Source organism: Dipodomys merriami, unplaced genomic scaffold, assembly GCF_024711535.1.
Source record: "Dipodomys merriami isolate MVZ:Mamm:240054 unplaced genomic scaffold, mDipMer1.0.p SCAF_92, whole genome shotgun sequence".
In the NCBI taxonomy this organism is placed as follows: domain Eukaryota; kingdom Metazoa; phylum Chordata; class Mammalia; order Rodentia; family Heteromyidae; genus Dipodomys; species Dipodomys merriami.
This window is the reverse complement of record NW_027206535.1, coordinates 4,719,165-4,740,557: the sequence shown is the minus strand read 5'-3', so window position 1 is coordinate 4,740,557 and position 21,393 is coordinate 4,719,165. Positions and strand designations below refer to the sequence as shown.

Here is a 21,393-nt window from a genome sequence, read left to right as displayed (position 1 = left end):
CATTTGTACTTGAATTTTAGGATTTATTTTTCTGTTTCTGTGAAGAATGACATTGGAAATTTTTTTTTGCATTCTACCTGTAGAAGCTTTTGGTATTATAGCCATTATTCAACTGACCCACAAGCATGGGGAGATCTTTCCATCTTCTTATGTCTTCACTTTCTTTCTTTAGTGCTGTATAGTTTTCATTGTGGTGGTCTTTCACCTCCATCATTAGGTTAAATTCCTAGTTTAAAAAAAAAATTATTTCGAGATTATTGTTAGTGGGATTGTTTCTCTTGTTTCCTTGTTTTTCTTGTGTGTGTGTGTGTGCGCGCGCGCGTGTGTGTGCACGCACACTTGTTTTTGAGGCTTTAGAGCCTTACTCTTTTGCTCAGCTTTCTTGCTAATGCAGGCACTCTACCACTTGAGTCTAGCATTTTACCAGTTAAATGGAGATGGAGTCTCTCAGACTAGATTTTTGTTGTTGTTGGTGGTGGTCATGGGGCCTGAACTCTGGGCCTAGGCATTGTCCCTCAGCTCTTCAGCTCAAGGCAAGCGCTCTACCACTTGAGCCATAGTACCATTTCCAGCTTTTTCTGCTTTTGTGGTGCTAAGGAATTGAACCTAAGCCCTCATTCATGCAAGGCAAACACTCTACCACTGAGCCACCTTCCCAGCCCCCTAGATTGGTTTGGAACGGCTATCTTACAGGTCTCATCCTTCGAGGTAGCTAGGGTTAAGGTATAAGCTACCAGAGCCCAACTCCTGATTTCTTTCTTAGTCTGTACATTGCTGGTATATTGAAAAGTTATTGGGTTTCTTTTGTTCTTGTTGTGCCAGTACTGGGACTCCATTATCAGGGACTAGGCACTGGTCCTGAGCTTTTTTGTCTAATGTTAGTATGCTACCACTTGAGCCACACTCCTCTTTTTTTGGTCGGTCATGGGGCTTGAACTCTGGGCTTGGGCACTGTCCTCAGCTCTTCAGCTCAAGGCGAGCACTCTACTGCTTGAACCACAGTGCCACTTCCAGTTTTCTGGTGGTTTATTGGAGATAAGAGTCTCACGGACTTTCCTTGCCCAGGCTGGCTTTGAACCCTGATCCTCAGATCTCAGCTTCCTCAGTAGCTAGGATTACAGGCGTGAGCCACCAGTGCCCGGCTAAGCCACACTTCTTTATTTTTTTTGGTCAGTCATGGGGCCTGAACTTGGGGCCTGGGCACTACCCCTCAGTTCTTCAGCTCAAGGCTAGTGCTCTACCACTTGAGCCAGACTACCACTTCTGGCTTTTTCTGCTTATGTGGTGCTGAGGAATTGAACCCAGGGCCTCATGCATGCAAGACAAGCACTCTACTACTGAGCCCAGCCCCAACTTCTTGATTTAGTTAATTGGAGTTGAATCTCAGACTTTCTTGCACAGGCTGGCTTCGAACCATGATCCTCTAATCTCATCCTCCTGAATAGCTAGGATTATAAGCACGAGCCACTGGTACTCAGCAGCTATTTTTGTTTGTTTGTTTTGGTTTTGGTTTTTTGCTGTTCTTGGGCTTGTACTCTGGGCCTGGATCCTGATTTGGGCTTCTTTTGCTTAAGGCTAGTGCTCTACCACTTGAGCCACAGTGTCACTTCCACTCCTGGCTTTTTCTGTGATTAATTAGATGGAGATAAGAGTCTTGCCTGTGCTGGCTTTGAACTGTGATTCTCAGATCTCAGCCTCCTGAGTAGCTAGGATTTCAGGAATGAGCCACCAGCACCAAGAAACTTATTTTTTCTACCAGTCCTGGGGCTCGAGCTCAGGGCCAGGGCTTCTTTGCTCAAGGCTAGCACTCTACCACTTGAGCCACTTTTGACTTTTTCTGTTTATGTGCTACTAAGGAATTGAACTGAGGGCTTCCTGAATGCTAGGTAAGCAGTTTACCACTAAATTACAATCTCAGCCCAGCTATTGTTTTTTTAATGTTAATATTTATTTAATTATTTTTTGGTTGGTTGTGAGGCTTGAACTCAGCGCCTCAGCTTTTCAGCTCAAGGCCAGCACTCTACCATTTGAGCTACAGCACCACTTCCGGCTTTTTAAAATTTATGTGGTGCTGAGGAATCGAACCCAGGGCCTCATGCATGTAAGGCAAGCACTCTACCACTGTGCCATCTTCCCAGCCCCTTAATATTTATTTTTAAATTTATACTTTTTTGTTGGTTGTGGGGCTTGAACTCTGTCACTCAGCTCTTCAGCTCAAGGCTAGCATTCTACCACTTAAGCCACAGTGCCACTTCTGGTTTTCTCACCAGAAAACCAGAAGATAAGGAGATAAGGGTCTCACGGACTTTCCTGTCCAGGCTGGCTTTAACCTGTGATCTTCAGATCTCAGCCTCCTGAGTAGCTAGGACCATAGGTGTGAACCACTGGTGCCCAACATAGATCTGAGAATTTTTTTTTGATGTACTCTTTAGGATTCTTTGAGTACAGGATATCATCTGCAAATATACATAGTTTAATTTTCCTTTATTTCCTTTGTCTTGCTTTATTGCTCTGGCTAAGAATCTTAGCATTACATTGATTAAGAGGGAAATGATGACCATGTACTAGAGGCTCATGCCTGTAATCTTAGCTGTTCAGGAGGCTGAGATCTTTGGATTGCAGTTCAAAGCCAGCCTGGGAAGGAAAGTCCACAAGACCCTGATCTCCAATTAACTACCAAAAAGCTGGACATAGAGCTGTCACTTGAGTGGCAGAGTACTAGCCTTGACCAACAAAGCTCAGAGACAGTGCACAGGCCCTGATCAAAGGGGCGGGGGGGGGGGGCAGAGGAGGAGAAAGGGAGAAAGAAGAAGAGAATGGAATTTTATCACTATATTGACTAAAAGTGGAAAGAGTAGCCACTCTTGTTTGTTTAGACTTTAGAAGAGATAGTTTCTTCCTACTTAGGAAGATACTTGCTGTAGGTTTGTCATTTATAGTCTTTACATGTTGAGGTATGTTTCTTCTACTCCTACCTTCTTTAGAGGATGTTGAATTTTATCAAAGGCTTTTCCTGCATCTGTTGAGGTGATTTGCAATTTTTGTCCTTAATTCTTTTATGTGCTACATTATGTTAACTGATTTGTGTATGTTGAATCAATCATTCTTACATCCCAGTAATGAAATCAACTTAATCATGGTGTATTACCTTTTTATTGTTCATCAGATATTTATGGAATATTTTTTATATTCTGGGTATGTTGTGATGATACAGCATTGGACAAGGCAACAGGATTTTTATTCTCATGGAAGGAATGGTTTAGTGGAAAATACAGATATTAAAGATATAATTTACTAGTGTAATAAGTGTTAAGAGATTTCAAGTACGGATATGAGCACAGAGAGATCTATTCTAGTGTATGGGTTAGGAAATGTTTCCTTGAAGGAGGGGCCTTAAACTGAGTGGAAAAAAGGAATAGAAGTTTTCCAGTAAGGGTAGAAGAAAGTTCCAAAGTGAGAACTAGGTTCTAAGGGAGAGAAGACACATATTTGGGAACTGAAAAGTACTTAGAACACTTGTATCATGCCTGTTGTTTGGTTGTCATTTGCCTCTGCTCTACTCACAGCATAGAGGGAAATGGTGTGACAAGTTACAAGTTGGACATGTTAAAACAAAAAATAAGTACCGATGATGTCTGATGAAATAGTATTGTAAAATTTTTCATGAATACATTGAATTCTGACAGTTCCTATTTCCATGATAGTAATGAGAGAGAAAAAACATTGTCCAAAATTAATCTTGTAGACATGGAATCTCAGCCTGTGCATTTGTCTCCAGTGTATTAACATTTGTACCATAATGCAGGACATTAAATTAGAAGTTGTGATCAGAATTGGTGACTTTTATATCGGACAATAAGAAAACATCTAAAAGTTTTAAGTATGAAATTATAGATTTTTATTTATTTACTTATTTGTTTGTTTTTGTGCCTGTCCTGAGGCTTGAACCCAGGGCCTAGGGGCTCCCTAAGCTATTGTGCCTAAGGCTAGTGCTCTACCATTTGAGCTACAGATCCACTTCCAGCTTTTTTGCTGTTTAATTGGAGATAGGAATCATAGACTTTACTGCCTGGGCTGTCTTTGAACCACCATGATTCTTAGAGCTCAGTCTTCTGAGTAGCTAGGATTACAGATAGGCCTCACCTGTGCCCAGCTCAGATTGTTATTTAAAATACCTTTTAGACTCCACACTGGTGGCTTACTTGTAATCATAGCTACTCAGTAGATTGAGATCTGAAGACCAAGGTTTATAGCCAGCCTGGCTAGACAACTCATAAACTCTTTATCTTCGATTAGCCAGCAAAACACCAGAAGTTTTGTAGCTCAAGAGGTAAGTGTCAGCCTTAGTGAAAAAGCCAAAAGAGAGTGCAAGGCCCTGAGTTTAAGCCCCAGTACCATCAGAGGCAGGTATAGATACAACACACACAGACATGCATGTGCATACACACGCAGAATTTTTCTGGTTGGAACTTGAACTGGAGAAAAGGTGCTGTATGAGGAAGTTAGAGGTCTATTGCTTTCATCTGGCTAAGTATTTTTTTGTTTTGAGTGGGCAGTTTAGTGGCTGTGAAATTGGAAAGAAGTGGGTATAATCACAAATTATGTACTCGCAAGTTTTGGTATAAGTGGATGATGGTTGGAAATAAGGGAATTAGGAGAGACAGGCTGATTGCCAGGTTTCTAAGTTGAGCAACTGATGGCACTGAATATTGGAGGAGAGATAGACTTTGTCAAGGTATTGGAGTGATATATTGTCTGGAGCTTAAAAAAATTGTAAGTTACTATGTAAAGGTGGCTGACACCTCCAGTCCCAGCTACTCAGGAGGCTGAGATCTAAGGATCCTGGTTTGAAGCCAGCCCATGCAGAAAAATCCATGAGTCTCTTACTTCCAGTTAACAAATATCTGGAAGCAGAGATGTAGAATGCTAGTGTACAGAGTTGGAGGTATGGCTCATTTGGTAGAGTGCCAGCCAGTGAGTGAAAGCATCAGATACCAAGTTTTAGTCCTTGTCTTGAATCTTTAAAAAAAAAAAGGAAGAAGTGCTAGCATTAGCTCAAAAGCTCAGGGACAGTGCCCTAGCCCTGAGTTCAAGCCCCACAACAGCACCAAAAAAGAAAAAAAAATCCTAAGTTATGCAACTGTGATTTATTACCCAAGGATATGATTCAGAGTAGGAGAAGATGGATCCCCAAGGAGTTCTAACATTTAGAGGGCTGGCAGACCAAATCAGAAAATTATATAAAACTGAGTGAAGCTGGACACCAGTGGCCCACTCCTATAATCTTAGCTACTCAAAAGGATGAAAACTGAAGATCAACATTCAAAGCCAACTCAAGCAGTAAAGTCCATGAGACTTTTTTTTTTTTTTTTTTGCCAGTCCTGGGACTTGAACTTAGAGCATGGGCACTGTCCCTGAGCTTCTTTTGTTCAGTCCTGGCATTCTGCCACTTGAGCCACAGTACCACTTCTGGCTTTTCCTGTTTTATCTAGTACTGAGGAATTGAACCCAGAGCTTCATTCATGCTAGGGAAGCACTCTACTGCTAAGCCACATTCCCAGACCCCCATGAGGCTTTTATCTCCAATAAACTACCAAAAATCCCGAAGTAGAACTCTGCCTCAAGTGGCAGAGTGCTAGTCTTGAGCAAAAGAAGCTCAGGGACAGGGCTCAGGACTGGCACCAAAAAACAAAACAAGCAAAAAACAAAAACCACACAATAACAAACCTGAAGGAAGCCAGAAAATGACAGGTAATTAAATTTTACTCTCATGGAAGTTTTATTTATCATGGAACAATTTGTGGCTTATCTTCATTTTCTTTTCTTTAGTAGTACTGAAGTTAGAACTCAGGGCATTGTGCTTGCTTGGTCGTTGCTCTATCACTTGAGTCCTTTTGCTTTTATTTGTGGATAGGATCTCACATTTTTTGCCCTGGCGTATACTTGGACCACAGTTATGTCTCCATAGTAGCTATGACCATGAGTATATGCTATTTTGTTATCATTCCCGACTTGTCAGTTAAGATGCAATTCTTCACCTTTTGCCTGGGGGCTAGCTTTTTAACAGCAATTTTCCCAGTATCTGGAAATACAGGTATAGTATAGTTCATTGTACCTGGCCTTTTCCCCTCCCTCCCTCCCTCCCTGCCTTCTTTCTCCTTTCCTCTTTTTCTTTCTTTCCCCTTCCCTTCCCTCACCTCCTCTCCCCTCCCCTCCCTAATCAATCCCAGGGCCTTGTACATGCTAGGCAAGCACCACCACAGAACAAAATCTCACGTTTTCTTTTAGTTTTATCTTGTTTCAATTGACATAATATTGAGATATTTATAGCATAAAGTTTACTATGTATATAGTGATCAAATTAACTTTTTTTTTTCTTTTGTCAGATGTGGGGCTTGAACTCTGGGCCCCAGCACTGTCCCTGAGCTCTTCAGCTCCAGGCTAGCACTACCACTTGAGCCACAGTGACACTTCTGGTTTTCTGGTGGTTAATTGGAGATAAGAGTCTCACGGACTTTACTTGCCTGGTCTGGCTTTGAATCGTGATCCTCAGATCTCAGCCTCCTGAGTAGCTAGGATTACAAGTGTGAGCCACTGGTGCCTGGCTGCTATTTTATGTATGTACTCACTGGGTGAGTGAGTGGCTCACCGCTATTATTCTAGTTTTCAGGAGGCTGAGATCTGAGGATTAAGATTTGAGTTGGCAAGCAAAGTCTTGAATGATTCTTTTTTTTTTTTTTTTTTGGTCGGTCGTGGGGCTTGAACTCTGGGCCTGGGCGCTGTCCCTCAGCTCTTCAGCTCAAGGCAAGCGCTCTACCACTTGAGCTACAGCGTCACTTCCAGTCTTGAATGATTCTTATCCCCACTTTACCAGCAGAAAATCAGAACTAGGCCAGGCGCTGTGGCTCACACCTGTAATCCTAGCTGCTCAGGAGGCTGAGATCTGAGCATCACGGTTCAAAGCCAGCCCGGGCAGGAAATTCCGTGAGACTCTTACCTCCAATAAACCACTCAGAAAACTGGAGGTGATGCAGTGGAAGTGGTCAGAACTGGGGTCATGGCTCAAGTGGTTTAGTGTGAACCATGGGTGGAAAAAGCAGACTTTGAACTCAATATGAGGTGCTGTCCCCTGAGGGTTTTTTTGCTCAAGGATAGTGTGCTCTACTACTTGAGTAACAGTGCCACTTCCAGTTTTTTTTGTTAATTGGATTTGAGAGTCCCACAGACTTTCCTGCCTAGGCTGTCTTCAAACCACGGTCCTCAGATCTTAGCCTCCTGAGTAGCTAGGATTATAGGTGGGAGCCATCAGTACCTGCTAAATGTATCTTCCTCTCCCCTTCTCCTCCCCCCCCCACTAGTGCATTTTAAAGGAAATTTATATTTTGGTGAAATTAAGTTTTACCAAATTTTTTATGTTAATCATGTTTCTGGTATAAAAGTCTATGTAACTCAAGGTCAGAAAGACTTTTTCCTCCATTTTCTTCTAGTATTTTTCTAGTTTTCACTCTTAAAGTTAGGTCTTTGGCCCTCTTTGTGTATGATCTGAGTTCCTTTGATTTTTTTTTTTTTTTGCTTTTTCAGACAAATATCCAGATAAATATCAAAAAATTACTTTAACTCCAAACTGCATTAAATCTAAATTGTCATTTTTCTTTTCCATGGCTCTGACCTTAGTACTATGCATATGCTATGCAAGTAGTCTACCATTGAGCTAGAACAGTTCCAAGTTCTTTCGTTGGCTAGCTTTACAGTCTTAGAGACAAATCACTATTTAGTCAGCTCTAATCAAGTTTAGACCTAATCAGCACTTTTTGCTCATTTTATAGATGAGCAAACAAGCGTTTCCATTTAACAAAATGAGAATAGCAATCAGCCTAATTTGATAATTTCGAAATGAAATAGTACATAATACTAGGTATTGACACTTAGTAGGCCTAAGATAAATATTAATGGAATTTAAAAAAATATTCTGAGATGCTCAACTACTCTGTTATTTTGACTTCTTTGGATATGTTTGGTAACATTTAATAAATGTAGTAATTGTCATTTGTTGTCAGATTTTAAATTTTTTTTTTTTTCTGTCATGGAACATGAACTCAGGGCGTGGGCACTGTCCCTAAGCTCTTTTTGCTCAAGGCTAGCACTCTACCACTTTGAGCCACAGCAACACTTAGGGTTTTTAAGTGGTTAATTGGAAATAAGAGTCTCGTGGGCTTTCCTCTTCTGGGTTGGGCTGACTTAAAAACATAATGTTAAGATCTCAGCCTCCTGAGTAGCTAGGATTACAGGCTTGAGCAACCAGAGCTTTGTTGGTGGTGGTGGTAGTGGTCGTGGTGGGGCTTGAACTCGGGGCCTGGAGCTGTCCTTCAGCCTCTTTGTGCTTAAGGCTAGAGCCACAGGGTCACTTCCGGTTTGTTGTTGGTTTTTGCTGGTCCTGTGGCCTGAACTCTGAGCCTGGGCACTGTCCCTCATCTCTTCAGCTCAAAGGTAACACTACCACTTGAGCCATAGCGCCATTTCCAGCTTTTTCTGCTTATGTGGTGCTCAGGAATAGAACCCAGGGCCTCATGCATACAAGGCAAGCACTCTACCCCTGATCCGCCTTCCCAGCCCCCAGTTATTTTTGAGAGGTTAATTAGGGATGAGTTTCATGGGGACTTTACTGCCTTGGCTGGCTTCACTTTACTGCCTTGGCTGGCTTCACATCTCGATCCTCAGATCTCAGCCTCCTGAGTAGCTAGGATTATAGGCTTGAGCCCATACCCAGCTCTTTTTTTTTTTTTTTTTTTTTAAACTCAGTACAGGGATTTTTGAACTTAGACTCTGGGCCTTGTGCTTCAAGTTAGTGATTCAAGTCTGAGCCAGACTTTCCACTCTTCTTTTTCACTGGCTATTTTTGAAATAAGGTCTGGCTTAACCTTTCACCCACCCTTCCCTGTGCAGACAACTCCTACGACTTTTTTTTTTTTTTTGGTCAGTCATGGGGCCTGAACTCTGGGCCCAGGCGCTGTCCCTCAGCTCAAGGCTAGAGCTCTACCACTTGAGCCATAGTCCCACTTCTGGCTTTTTCTCTTATGTGGTGCTGGGGAATCGAATTCAGGGCCTCATGCATGCAAGGCAAGCACTCTACCATTGAGCCAACTTCCCAGCCCCTCCTAGGACTCTGACCCACCTATTTTACACTTACTGTCATACAGGCAGACGCCACACTCTCAGCTTTTCCCACTGAGAATTGAGTCTGCATGATTTTTCTGCTTGGGCTAGCTGGAGGGTAAGCTCCATCTTACCCTTCCAAGTAGGTAGTGAGGATTACATCAAGTTTTAAACTTTTGTTTCAACAAGTTTCTTTAGTATGTTGAAACATTAAAAATATACTTGTATACCTAGATAAAAATAGCAAAATAATTCATGAATAGAGGCTTATGAAGTAGTAAGAAATAATGACTGCATATATTTTGAAGACACAACTGAGATTTTGTTGACAAACTACATGTGTATAGCATGAGAGGAAGGGGTCAAGGATAATTACAGGTTATTAGAAAAAAATATGTTATAACTTAGATCTTTTTAAAGTCTAATCAGATCATTTCACTTCTCAAAACTTGCTGGCTTTTGTACCTTAAAGCCAAATTTCTTACAAGATTAAGCGTCTGTGCAAAAATTACTACATGCCCTTTTACCTCTTTTCCTATCAGTCTTCTTACTCAGATTCAAAGGTAAACAAAGGTCTTCTTTCTGTTTCTTCTTTTGTACTGGACCTGGGGCTTGATCTCAGGGCCTGGGCATTGTCTCTCAGCTTTTGTACTCAAGGCTAACACTCTACATTTAAATCACACCTCTACTTCTGGCTTTTTTTTTTTTTTTTTTTTTTTTTTGTCAGTCATAGGGCTTGAACTCAGGGCCTTGGGCACTGCCCTTGAGCTCTTTTTTTGCTCAAGGCTAGGGCTCTATCACTTTGGAGCCACAGTGCCACTCACTTCTGGTTTTCTGGTGGTTAATTGGAGATGAGACTTTCCTGTCAGGGCTAGCTTTGAATCAGTATCCTCAGATCTCAGCCTCCTGAGTGGCTAGGATTACAATCATGAGCCACTAGTGCCTGGTCATCACAGCCTTTTAACAGCTTTTTTTTGAGTTCTACATTCTTAGTATAGCCCAAGAATGTCTTTTGCAAGTTTTTCTCATTTATTTTTCCATTTTCATCTCATGTTGTTACTCCCCAGAGTAGTTAAATCTGTTCATCTTAGGGACTTTTTGCACATACTGTTACTCTGTTTTACCCCACATTTTGTCTGTCTTTTCTATGAAATGCTTCCAAAAGAGGGGGGGGGGAGAGAGAGAGAGAGAGAGAGAGAGAGAGAGAGAGAGAGAGAGAGAGAGAGAGAGAGAGAGAGAGTGAGTACTGGGGCTTGAACTTGGAGCCTGGGCACTGTCCTGTAGATTTTTTTGCTTGAGGCTGATGCTCTCCCACTGGAGCCACATCTCCACTTCTGGCTTTTTGCTGGTTAATTGGAGATAAGAACTTCATGGACTTTCTGTCCCAGAATAGCTTTGAACTCTGCCATTCATAGATCTCAGCCTTATGAGTAGACATGTGCCACTGGAACCCGGCTTTCATTAGCTCTATCCTTAACTCCCCTTTGTTGCTTTGATATACTACCTGATGGTGATGTCTCTGTTATTTACATCTGTTGTAATTTACAATTATTTATATTAGTAGGTTACCTTCATCCTCCTCTAAAATTTAAAGTTCAAGAGAACTGTATCTGTATGACTTACATCTAAGAGTATCACAATTCTCAAGGTATATTTTGAAGCTCTCAGAAAATACTTGTTGAATTAATGAAGGGATACTTTAAGGAGTAATGAATCCATAAAGTTGATTATCAGATGGTTAGAGGTAGTAAAAAAAAAAAAAACAATAGAATACAGCAGAAAGAAGTAAGATCCGTCTGAAGTGGTCTTTTTTAAGGAAGTATATTTAGTAATTAAGAGGAGCCAGGGAGAGTTTTCTATGCCTTTTATTGGCCATCAGCGTATTTGTTCACCTGTAACAAGGGAATAATACCTACCTACCTTATAAGTTTTAAATGTAAATGAGATATGTAAAACATTAAGCATAGAGCTTTGCACATAATAAAAATTAGGTTTATGGGGCTGGGAAGGTGTCTCAGTGGTAGCACGCTTGCCTTGCATGCATGAGGCCCTGGGTTCCATTACTCAGTACCATATAAGCAAAAAGAAAAAAGCCAGAAGTGGCGCTGTGGCTCAAGTGATAGAGCGCTAGTCTTGAACTGAAGATCTGAGGGACAACTCCCAGGCCCAGAGTTTAGGCCCCACGACTGGACCCCCCCCCCAAAAAAAAAATTAGGTTTGTATTTGGAACTTTTTTTTTTCTTTTGTTGGTTCTGGGGCTTGAACTCTGAATCTGGGCACTGTCCTAAAAGTTAGCATTCTACCATTTACGCCACAGCGCCACTTCCAGCTTTTTCTGAGTGTTTATTGGAGGTGAGAGTCTCATGGACTTTCCTGCCAGGGCTGGGTTAGACAGTGATCCTCAAGATCTCAGCCTCCTGATTAGTATTACAGGTGTAAGCCACTGACACTCAGCCCTTTTATTTCTTTTACTAATGCTAAGGTCTGTGTTAAGACTAACCTGTAGTACTTACATTTATTGAGATTGTTTTCTAGTAGTTTGCATTCAAATTTAAAAAGTACTCTTTGAGGCAGTGGCAGATAAACTCATGCCTGTAATCTGAACTTGAAATTCAAGAGGCTAAAATTCAGAGGATCATGATGCTAAGCCAGCCCATAAAAGTCTGTGGAACTCCATCTCCAGAATAACCAGTAAAAGGCATACTGGAAGCACAGGTCAGGTGGTAGAGCACCTGTGAAAGAAGCAAGCCAGCCAACCAGCAAGCAAGCCTAGCCCTGAGTTTAATCCCTGTACCGGTAGGAAAAAAAAACCACTTGTGAAACGTGTACAAAATTTGTATATATGTGAAATAGAAATGCTTAAATTTCGTATGTGGAACTTTCTTATTATGATTTTCATTTTACTGCCTAAATGGATATACAGAATAAGCCCATAGGCAATCTGTCAGTTTTCCTCCTTGATCAATGTAGGAAAACAGATATTTTGTTTATACACATTTTTCTAGAGGGGTGATCATTGTTTTCAAATTAATCTCTTGTTTATTGATATCCTATTATTTAATAATACATGCCACTTAGTTTCAAGTTTAATTCAACAAACATTTAGGATGATTATCTGCTATGTGGCAGATACTTTTCTAAGGGTGCTAGGATACAACAGCAAACTAAACAAATGTTTGTTTCCTGGTGGGGTTTAAATTTGGATAGAAAGATAGAGACAAAAATACATTGTATACCAAGTAGAAAGAAGAACCTTTGGAGTAATTAAACAATAGGTGATGTGATGGACTTTTTCTATTTTATACACAATTGTCATGAATGTCTCTTCTGTAAGGTTACATTAATGCATAGACATGAACACAAACAGAATACTTACTGTAGAAAATTCAAAGGAACTGAGTTGTATTTGAGAAACAGACAGATGACCACTGTTCTCTCTCCTTGGAGATTGACTGGGCATGGAAACAAGGTAGAGAGATTTAGGGTAGATTAAATAATATTTCTACATTAATAGCTTTTTTGTTTTTATCAGTCTTGGGGCTTGAACTCAGGGTCTAGGTATTGTCCTGAGGTTTGCACTCAAGGCTCTTGGTCTACCACTTTGAGCCATAGCACCACTTCCAGTTTTCTGTTTTTAATTCGAAATAATAGTTTCACAGTTTACAGCCTTTCCTGCCTGGGCTGGCTTTGTACCATAATCCTCATATCTCAGCTTCCTGAGTAACTCAGATTACAGATGTAAGCCAAGGGCACCCAGTTAATAGTGTTTTGATTAGAGGAGTGACATGATTTGAATTATACTTTCAAAAGGACATTTTGGTGTTGAGTTCAAGACTATGAATGATAGCCAGGCACCTGTGGCTTATGCCTGTAATTCTAGCTAAGGCTGAGATCTGAGGATTGTGTTATGAAGCCAGCCCATGCAGACTCTTACTCCAATTAACCACCAAAAAGCTAGAACTGGAGGTATGTTTCAAATGCTAGAGTGCTGGCTTTGAGCACAAAAGCTGAGGAATAGCTCCTAGGCCCTGAGTTCAATCCCTGGGGCACGCGCACGCACGCGTGCGCACACACACACACGCACGCACACACACACATACACACACACAGACTATGATTGATGTTCATACTGAAGCCAGGATATAGTTAAAGATTATTGTATATTAGATACTATGATCACTTGGATCTGATAATTGTCAAAATAGTGAGAAATATTTAGATGTTACACATATTTTGAAAGTGAAACTGCCATGAGAAAGTCAATTAGAAAATTTGTATCTCAGAATTTTTATTTTATTTTATTTTATTTTATTTATTTATTTTTTTTGTCGGTCGTGGGGCTTGAACTCTGGGCCTGGGCGCTGTCCCTCAGCTCTTCAGCTCAAAGCGAGCGCTCTACCACTTGAGCTACAGCGCCACTTCCGGTTTTCTGGTGGTTTATTGGAGATAGGAGTCTCACGGTCTCTCCTGCCCGGGCTGGCTTTGAACCGCGATCCTCAGATCTCAGCCTCCTGAGTAGCTAGGATTACAGGCGTGAGCCACCAGCGCCCGGCAGAATTTTTATTTTTTGCCAGTCCTGGGCCTGGGCACTGTCCTGAGGTTCTTTTTTTTGCTCAAGGCTAGCATTCTACCACTTGAGCCATAGCACAACTTCTGGCTTTTTCTGTTTATGTGGTACTAGGAATCAAACCCAGGACTTCATGCATGTTAAACAAGCACTCTACCACTAAGCCACATTCCTAGCCTGATTTAAAGATTTATGGTTGGTGTATCTATTTAATGAAAGCAAGAAGCCTATGGGGAGCATAGGTTTCAGGTGTGAATAAAGAAAAAAATGGTTTTACATGTCACCTTTGTTGTGTCTGTTTAAAAGGTATAGGTGCAGTTTATGTAGTAAAACAGGAAAAAAAAAAATTCAAGTATCCTTAGTCCTTTCCGTACTTAGAAATCCTGGAGAAGGGGGGAAAAGCAGTAAAGAAGACTTAGGTTTCCTTAACATTACGGGTTAAAAATCAAGGCAAGTTTTCCAGAAATCAAATGAAAATTGTTCTGCTATATCAATTCTTGTTGATAGGTCAAGTAAGAAGATGACTGTGCTACCTATAGTGGTGGAGGCAAGAAGCTTATGAATTTCAAAGCCGGGCGCCAGTGGCTCACGCCTGTAATCCTAGCTACTCAGGAGGCTAAGATCTGAGAATCTCGGTTCAAAGCCAGCCCGGGCAGGAAAGACCGTGAGACTCCTATCTCCAATAAACCACTAGAAAACCGGAAGTGGTGCTTTAGCTCAAGTGGTAGAGCACTCACCTTGAGCTGAAGAGCTGAGGGACAGCGCCCAGGCCCAGAGTTCAAGCCCCATGACCGACAAAAAAAAAAAAAAAAAAAAGAAGCTTATGAATTTCAGATTAACAGGCTATATAGGAAACTCAAGGCCAACCTATACCATATATTCTCAACAAAAGAAAAAGAAAAAAATATGTGGAGGATCAGAGAACTGATTGTTATATATAGCAATGTAGAGGTCACTGCTAATCTCTAACCAGCAGTTCGTGTGGTGGGGTGTCAGTGAAAATGTGACTCGTGTGTCATAATAACAAGAACATGAGAATTTGAAGACAAGGTCTTTAAGACAACTCTTTAAAGAAGTTTTATTTATTTTTATACATACAGATAAATTACTTAGACAGTATTATCCTCATTCACCTTCTTCTTTAGCCCACCATCCCCACTGGTACTTATTTCCCATCAGAGCCTGTTTCACTTTTCTGTCAGTCTTTTTTGTGTGTGTACACACACACGTACGAACATGTCCATGTATGTCTTTCAAGTCTAGTTTCCACATACAATCAGAAGCATACAATAGTTGGCTTTTGTTCTTGATTCTCTTGCTCAGTATGGTGATGTCCAGGTTCAATCCTTTTTCCTGCAAATAACATGGTTTCATTTTTCCATATGTCTGTGTAATATTTCATGCTACATATATATACAATATCTTTTTATTCATTCATCTGTTGTTAGGCTCATTAGCTATTGTTTAGGTGTTTTGAATGGTGAGGCAGTACACATGGTATCTTTCTTATATATCTACTGGGGAGACATGTTGTTCTATTTAATACTGGTCAGGAGTATAAGGTGGAATGGGTAAGCTTGGTTGCTTTTCTTAGACCAGCCTTAATATATAGGGGACCAAAAGAATGTATGATATGATTTGGAGGCATGTTGCTGGTAAAATCAGATACTTTAGTAATTTTATAGAAAGCCATATAATCAGCATCTATGAAGAAAAAAGTTGTATGTAATTTTTTTTTCTAGTCCTGGAGCTAGAACTCTGGGCCTGGTAGTTGTCCCTGAGCCTCTTTGTGCTCAAAGCTTACATTCTACCACTTAAGCTGCTCCACTTCTGGCTTTTTCTGAGTAGTTTATTAGAGGTAAGAGTCTCAGGGACTTTCCTGCTCCAGGCTGGTTGGAACCATGATCTTCAGATCTCAGCCTCCTGAGTAGCTAAGAGTACAGGTGTGAGCCACCACTGCCCAACTATAAATTTTTTTATTGATAACAAATGATAGTCATGTATGAGAGCTAAGTGTGGTGGACCGTGACTATGATCCCAGCACTTAAAAGCCCGAAGCAGTCACTGTCAAATAAATAGTCTTAACTTCCTGGAGGGGTTGAGGGAGGAGGATGGGAAGCTGAAGTGGGCCCATTGCCAGTGGCACACATCTATAAGCTTAACTACTCTGGAGGCTAAATATATTTAGGATTACAGATATGAGCTACCAAAATCCTGCTAGGAATTTTCCCTTTATTTTTTTGGTGGGGGTCCCAAGGCTTGAGCTCAGAGCCAAAGTGCTCTCCCTGAAAGTTTTTGTTCTAGGCTGGCGCTCTACCACTTTAGCCTTAGTTCCACTTCCTGCCTGGACTGTCTGTGATCCTAAGATCTTAGCCTCTTGTAGCAAGGGTTATAGGTGTGAGCAATCAGAGGCTCAGCAGGTCTTTGTATCTTTTTTTTTTTGACGGGGGGGGGGGGGGGGGGGGGGAGGGGGGAGTCTTTGGGGCTTGAACTGGGCCGAGCACAGTCCCTGAGCTCCTTTCCCTTAAGGCTAGCACTATACCACTTGAGCCACTGCACACCACTTCTGGCTTTTTCTGTGATTAATAGGAGATAAGAGTCTCATGGACTTTCCTGCCCCATCTGGCTTTGAACTACAATCCTCAGATCTCAGCCTCCACCAGCACCCAGCAGGTCTTTATACTTTTAAAGAAAGTAAGTGACACAGAAGCAGAAATGAACATGATTTGTTGAGGACAGCAAAGAATTATAGGGGATGTGTGTTGAAATATGAAAAACAAGATTGTTTTGTTGGTACTGGGAATTAAATTAATTTCTGAACAAGTGCTCTACCACTTGAGTCATGTCCCCTGTCTGAATAAGTTTGAATAGTTAAAGAGTAAAGCCAGATTATTAAAAGCCTTGAATGCTGTTGTGAAACATTACGTGGTATGCTAGACAGCAATAATTGTTAAGTGAGAAAAATCTGATTACTCATTCAGCTGTTCGTGTGATTGAATAGCGAACTAACTAAAGAATTTAGTCAATTGGCTAGTATTTGTTAAGTAACTACTAAAATGCTGCTGTTGCTGTCTCCTCGTCCTCCTTCTGAATTATTGGTATATTTTTATTGAACTCTTGCTGTATGCCAGTGGTTGGCTTAGACAGTTTACTCGCACTCTTTGTAGGAGTTGTAAAATATTTATTTGGTCTTTGTGAATCTTACTCTTTTGTAAAGAATAATTTTGAGGTTTATATCTTAAAATATAATGTGTTTCATTTTATAGTTGGAGTTTTCTAAGGAATAAGATTTTTTTCATATTTATATATATTAGTCTGGAATCTGGAGTCAGACAACTGCTGGAAATAGAGACGAATTAATCTTCAAGATAGTGAATTATTTTGTTTTGCTTTTTATATTTGCTATAAAATCAGACTTCTGATTATATGAGAATCTAGTTTTCTGAGACTCATGAGAGAGGGAGTGGTAGATTCCACATATTATTTTATTATTATTCCACCTATTATTTATTATAGGTAGAATGGCCACCTATAATAACATAATAAAATTTATCATGTGTGGTCTAAATATTTTATTTGCCAGGTGTCAGTGGCTCACACCTATAATCCTAGCTACTCAGGAGGCTGAGATCTGAGGATCATGGTTCAAAGCCATCCTAGACAAGAAAGTCAGACTCTTATAGCCAGAAGTAGAGCTGCGGCTCAAGTGCTAGAACCCTAGCCTTGAGCACAAAAGCTCAGGAATAGTGCCTAGGCCCTGAGTTCAAACCCTAGGACGTGTGTGTGTGTGTGTGTGTGTGTGTGTGTGTGTGTGTGTGTGTGTGTGTGTGTGTGTGTGTGTGTGTGTGTGTGTGTGTGTGTGTGTGTGTGTGTGTGTGTGTGTGTGTGTGTATTTGGGAAAACATACCAACTATTTGCTAGTGGGTGTTATAACACTTAATCATTTTTATAATCAATTTGTTCTCATTAGATTGAGTAGAATTTAGAGATTATAATTTGGAACTGAATCTGTTAAATACATACTCTATTTTCAGGACATTGTATGATGCCTTGCACATAATAGATGCTTAAAAATATTTTTGAATGGATAAGTAAATGAATTCAGAGCTAAATTTACCCATTTGTGACAGAGATTATTTCTAAAAGTCCTAACCAGTAAAGCCTGGCAATTTTAAACAAAATGCTGGAATGCTGAAAGTAATGTAAAATGATTGAGTAAAACTGATTTTATTCAACTGAGAGGTAGAAAATTTTATTCCTTTAGCATTAAGAGTTATGTATGATGATTAATACCTGTAATCCCAGCACATAGCAGTTTCTTCAGTTTCAGGTCATGTAAACAAGCAGACCAAAAACTGGGAAAAAGGGCTGGGAATGTAATAGCATAGTAGTAGAGTGATTGCCTAGGATACATGAAGCCCTTGGTTTGATTCATCAGTACCACATAAACAAAAAAGCCAGAAGTGACATGGTAGCTCGAGTGGTAGAGTGCTAGTCTTGAGCAAAAGAAGCTCAAGCCCCAGGACTGGACAGAAAAAACAGCTGGGCACCAGTAGCTCTCGCCTATAATCCTAGCTACTCAGGACCCAGGACTGGCAAAAAAAAAAAAAAAAAAAAAGAGAGTGAGAGTGGGGGGGGGGGGAGAAAGGAAGGAAGGAAGCAAAAAAAAAAAAAAAACTGGGAAAAATTGTTAAAATATATGAAGGTTGTTTTTTTTTTTTTTTTTTTGTCTGTACAACTTTTTTTTTTTTGCCGGTTGTGGGGCCTGAACTCCGGGCCTGGGTGCTGTCCCTGAGCTCTTCAGCTCAAGGCTAGCACTCTACCACTTGAGCCACAGTGCCACTTCCAGCTTTTTCTGCTTATGTGGTGTTGAGGAATTGAACTCAGGGCCTCATGCATGCGAGGCAAGCGCTCTACCACTGAGCCACCTTCCCAGCCCTTGTTTTTTTTTTTTTTAAAATATAGGTCACATTTGCTTTACCACCAGTTGCACAGGTTTTTTCATTCTTAAAACAAATGATTGCAGGGCTGGGAAGGTGGCTCAGTGGTTGAGCGCTTGCCTTGCATGCATGAGGCCCTGGGTTCGATTCCTCAGCACCACATAAGCAAAAAGAAAAAAGCCGGAAGTGGCGCTGTGGCTCAAGTGGTAGAGCGCTAGTCTTGATCTGAAGAGCTGAGGGACAGCGCCCAGGCCCAGAGTTCAGGCCCTACGACTGGACCCCCCCCAAAAAAAAACCCAAGTGATTGCATAATGATGAAGATAGACAGACAGACAGATAATGTCTAAACTAGCTTCAGCCTTCTAAGGGCTAGGATTATAGACATGCTGCCATATTCAACCATATCAGTGATTCTTAAATTGTGAATTGCACTATACCACATAACTTGTTTGTGATATCTATAGAATGATGAAAATTTTAATGTATTTAGAATTAAATGAATTTAAATGTCCCTGAACTTGACTTCAATTTTATTTTAACTGTTTTTTGGGTGCTTTTTTACTTCTTTGTCCCTCTCCCCCTTATCATCCATTTCTCATGTTAATGAGTAGTTGCCTCTTTTCTGATAAATTTTTGTTATGATCTATCTGCAGAGAAAGAGATGCTGGTTGCAAGTTTTGGAAAATCCTGTTTTTTATGGAACACTGTTCTGTAAATTTTTGTAAGATTCCTGGGCAATAATATAACACTTGTGATGGACCCTAGAAATACTGCTATGTTAGGATTGGGTTCTGATTCCGAAGGTTTTTCAAGAAAGAGTCCGTCTGTCATCAATACTGGCACACTGGTCAACAAGAGAGAAGTAGAAATAGAGAACAACACAAAGGAGGAAGAGGACCTTCGAAAGTGGAATCGAGAAAGAAATATTGAAGCAGGAAAAAATGATGGTTTGACTGATGCACAGCAGCAGTTTTCAGTGAAAGAAACAAATTTTTCAGAGGGGAATTTAAAATTAAAAATTGGTCTTCAGGCTAAAAGAACTAAAAAACCTCCAAAGAACTTGGAAAATTATGTATGTCGACCTGCCATAAAAACAACTATCAAACATTCAAGGAAAGCACTTAAAAGTGGGAAGATGACAGATGAAAAAAATGAACACTGTCCTTCAAAACGGGTAAGTTTTATTCTGATTTCTCTATTAATTTTTATCCCATGTTCTTCTTGGAACCTCATTCCAGAAAGGTTTTAGTTTTAAATTTTGTTTTATTTTTGCATTAATATACATTTGTAATATGAGGGGGTTTCATGGTGGTAATTCCTTGAATATTCACAAGGCACACATTCAGCCCCTCTACCATGTTTCTATTTTCCCTTTCTTTTCCCTCTTTTGAACAGTGTTTGATGAGTTTCACCATGCTGTCCATGAAGTTTGATTTTAATCTTTGTGTTTTATTTCCAAATAATCTGTGGGATATGTCAGATAATAGCATAGCCAATGTATTTTATGACAGATGTTTTAAATGCAGTATATTCAGATTGTTGTTCCAATTATGACCACAAAAAATGATGAATTTGTAGAAAGGAATTCTAAATTTGAGTCTTGCCTTGCTGTTTACTAGCAGCAAGAATATATACTGATTAACAAAGGAGAAACTGAGGTTCAGTGGTATTAAACAGTAGCCAGGTGTGGTGTCTTATGCCTGTAATTAGAAGGTGGAGATTGGGAGGATTACAGTTCTAGGCAAGGCTGGACAAAAGATTGAGAGAACATTTCTTAGTTATTAAAAGCTGTGGTTGCTAGTACATCCCTGTCATCCCAGTTAGGTGAGAAACATAAATAGGAAAGTCATGGTTCAGGCCAACCTGGGCAAAAATGTGACATCCCATTTGAAAAACAACAACACTAGGGGACTGGAAATGTGGTAGAGTGCTTGCCTAGCATGCATGAAGCCCTGGGTTAGATTCCATAGTACCACATAAACAGAAAAAGCCAGAAGTGGCACTGTGGCTTAAGTGGTAGAATGCTAGCCTTGAGCAAAAGAAGCTCAAGCCCCAGGACTGGCCCCACCCAAAAACAAAATATAATAACAACAACAACTGTTGGGCTCTGGTAGCTCACTTCTGTAATCCTAGCCACAAAGGAGGCTGAGATTGGAGGATCATGGTTTAAAGCCAGCATGGGCAGAAAAGTCTTATCTCCAGTTAACCACCAGAAAACCAGAAGTGGTACTGTGGCTCAAGTGGTAGAGCACTCACCTTGAGCTGAAGAGCTCAGGGACAGCCCCCAGACTCATAGTTCAATCCCCACCACCAAAAAAAAAAAAAAACTAAAGTGTTAGGGGCATGACTTCATGTAATACAGTGCTTGCTTAGCAAGCATGAGACCTGAGTTCAAATCCTGGTACTTCCCCCCAAAACCCAAAACACCACAAGATGTTAAATGGGTATAGTACCACACCTTTAATTATAATATCCTCTCCCTCCCTGTCTATTGGAGCTTGAACTCTGGACCTCTTACTCTCCCTTGGCTCAAGGCTGGCACCCTACCAGTTGATCTCATCTCACTTTGAGCCTCTTGGTTTTATCTGGCCAGACTAGCTTCAAACTACAATCCTCAGATCTCAGCCTCTTGAATAGGATTATAGGTATGAGCCACTAGGGCCCAGCCCCATTTTTTATTGTCAAACAGGTAGTTTGACAGTGTTTTTCACATTATACAAAACTTATAATGCT

General features: G+C 40.6%; 1 protein-coding gene across 4 annotated transcripts in view; it reads left to right on the top strand.

The window, feature by feature from the left end:
• LOC138821533 (histone-lysine N-methyltransferase ASH1L-like) overlaps positions 1-21,393 on the top strand; it is a 145,000-nt gene that overhangs the window by 13,648 nt on the left and 109,959 nt on the right. For all 4 annotated transcript variants that reach the window (XM_070013856.1, XM_070013855.1, XM_070013857.1 and 1 more), the window contains exon 2: positions 19,314-19,834. In XM_070013856.1, coding sequence (XP_069869957.1) covers positions 19,415-19,834 — 420 coding nt within the window. In that variant the 5' untranslated portion in view covers positions 19,314-19,414. The remainder of the gene's footprint in view (positions 1-19,313; positions 19,835-21,393) is intronic.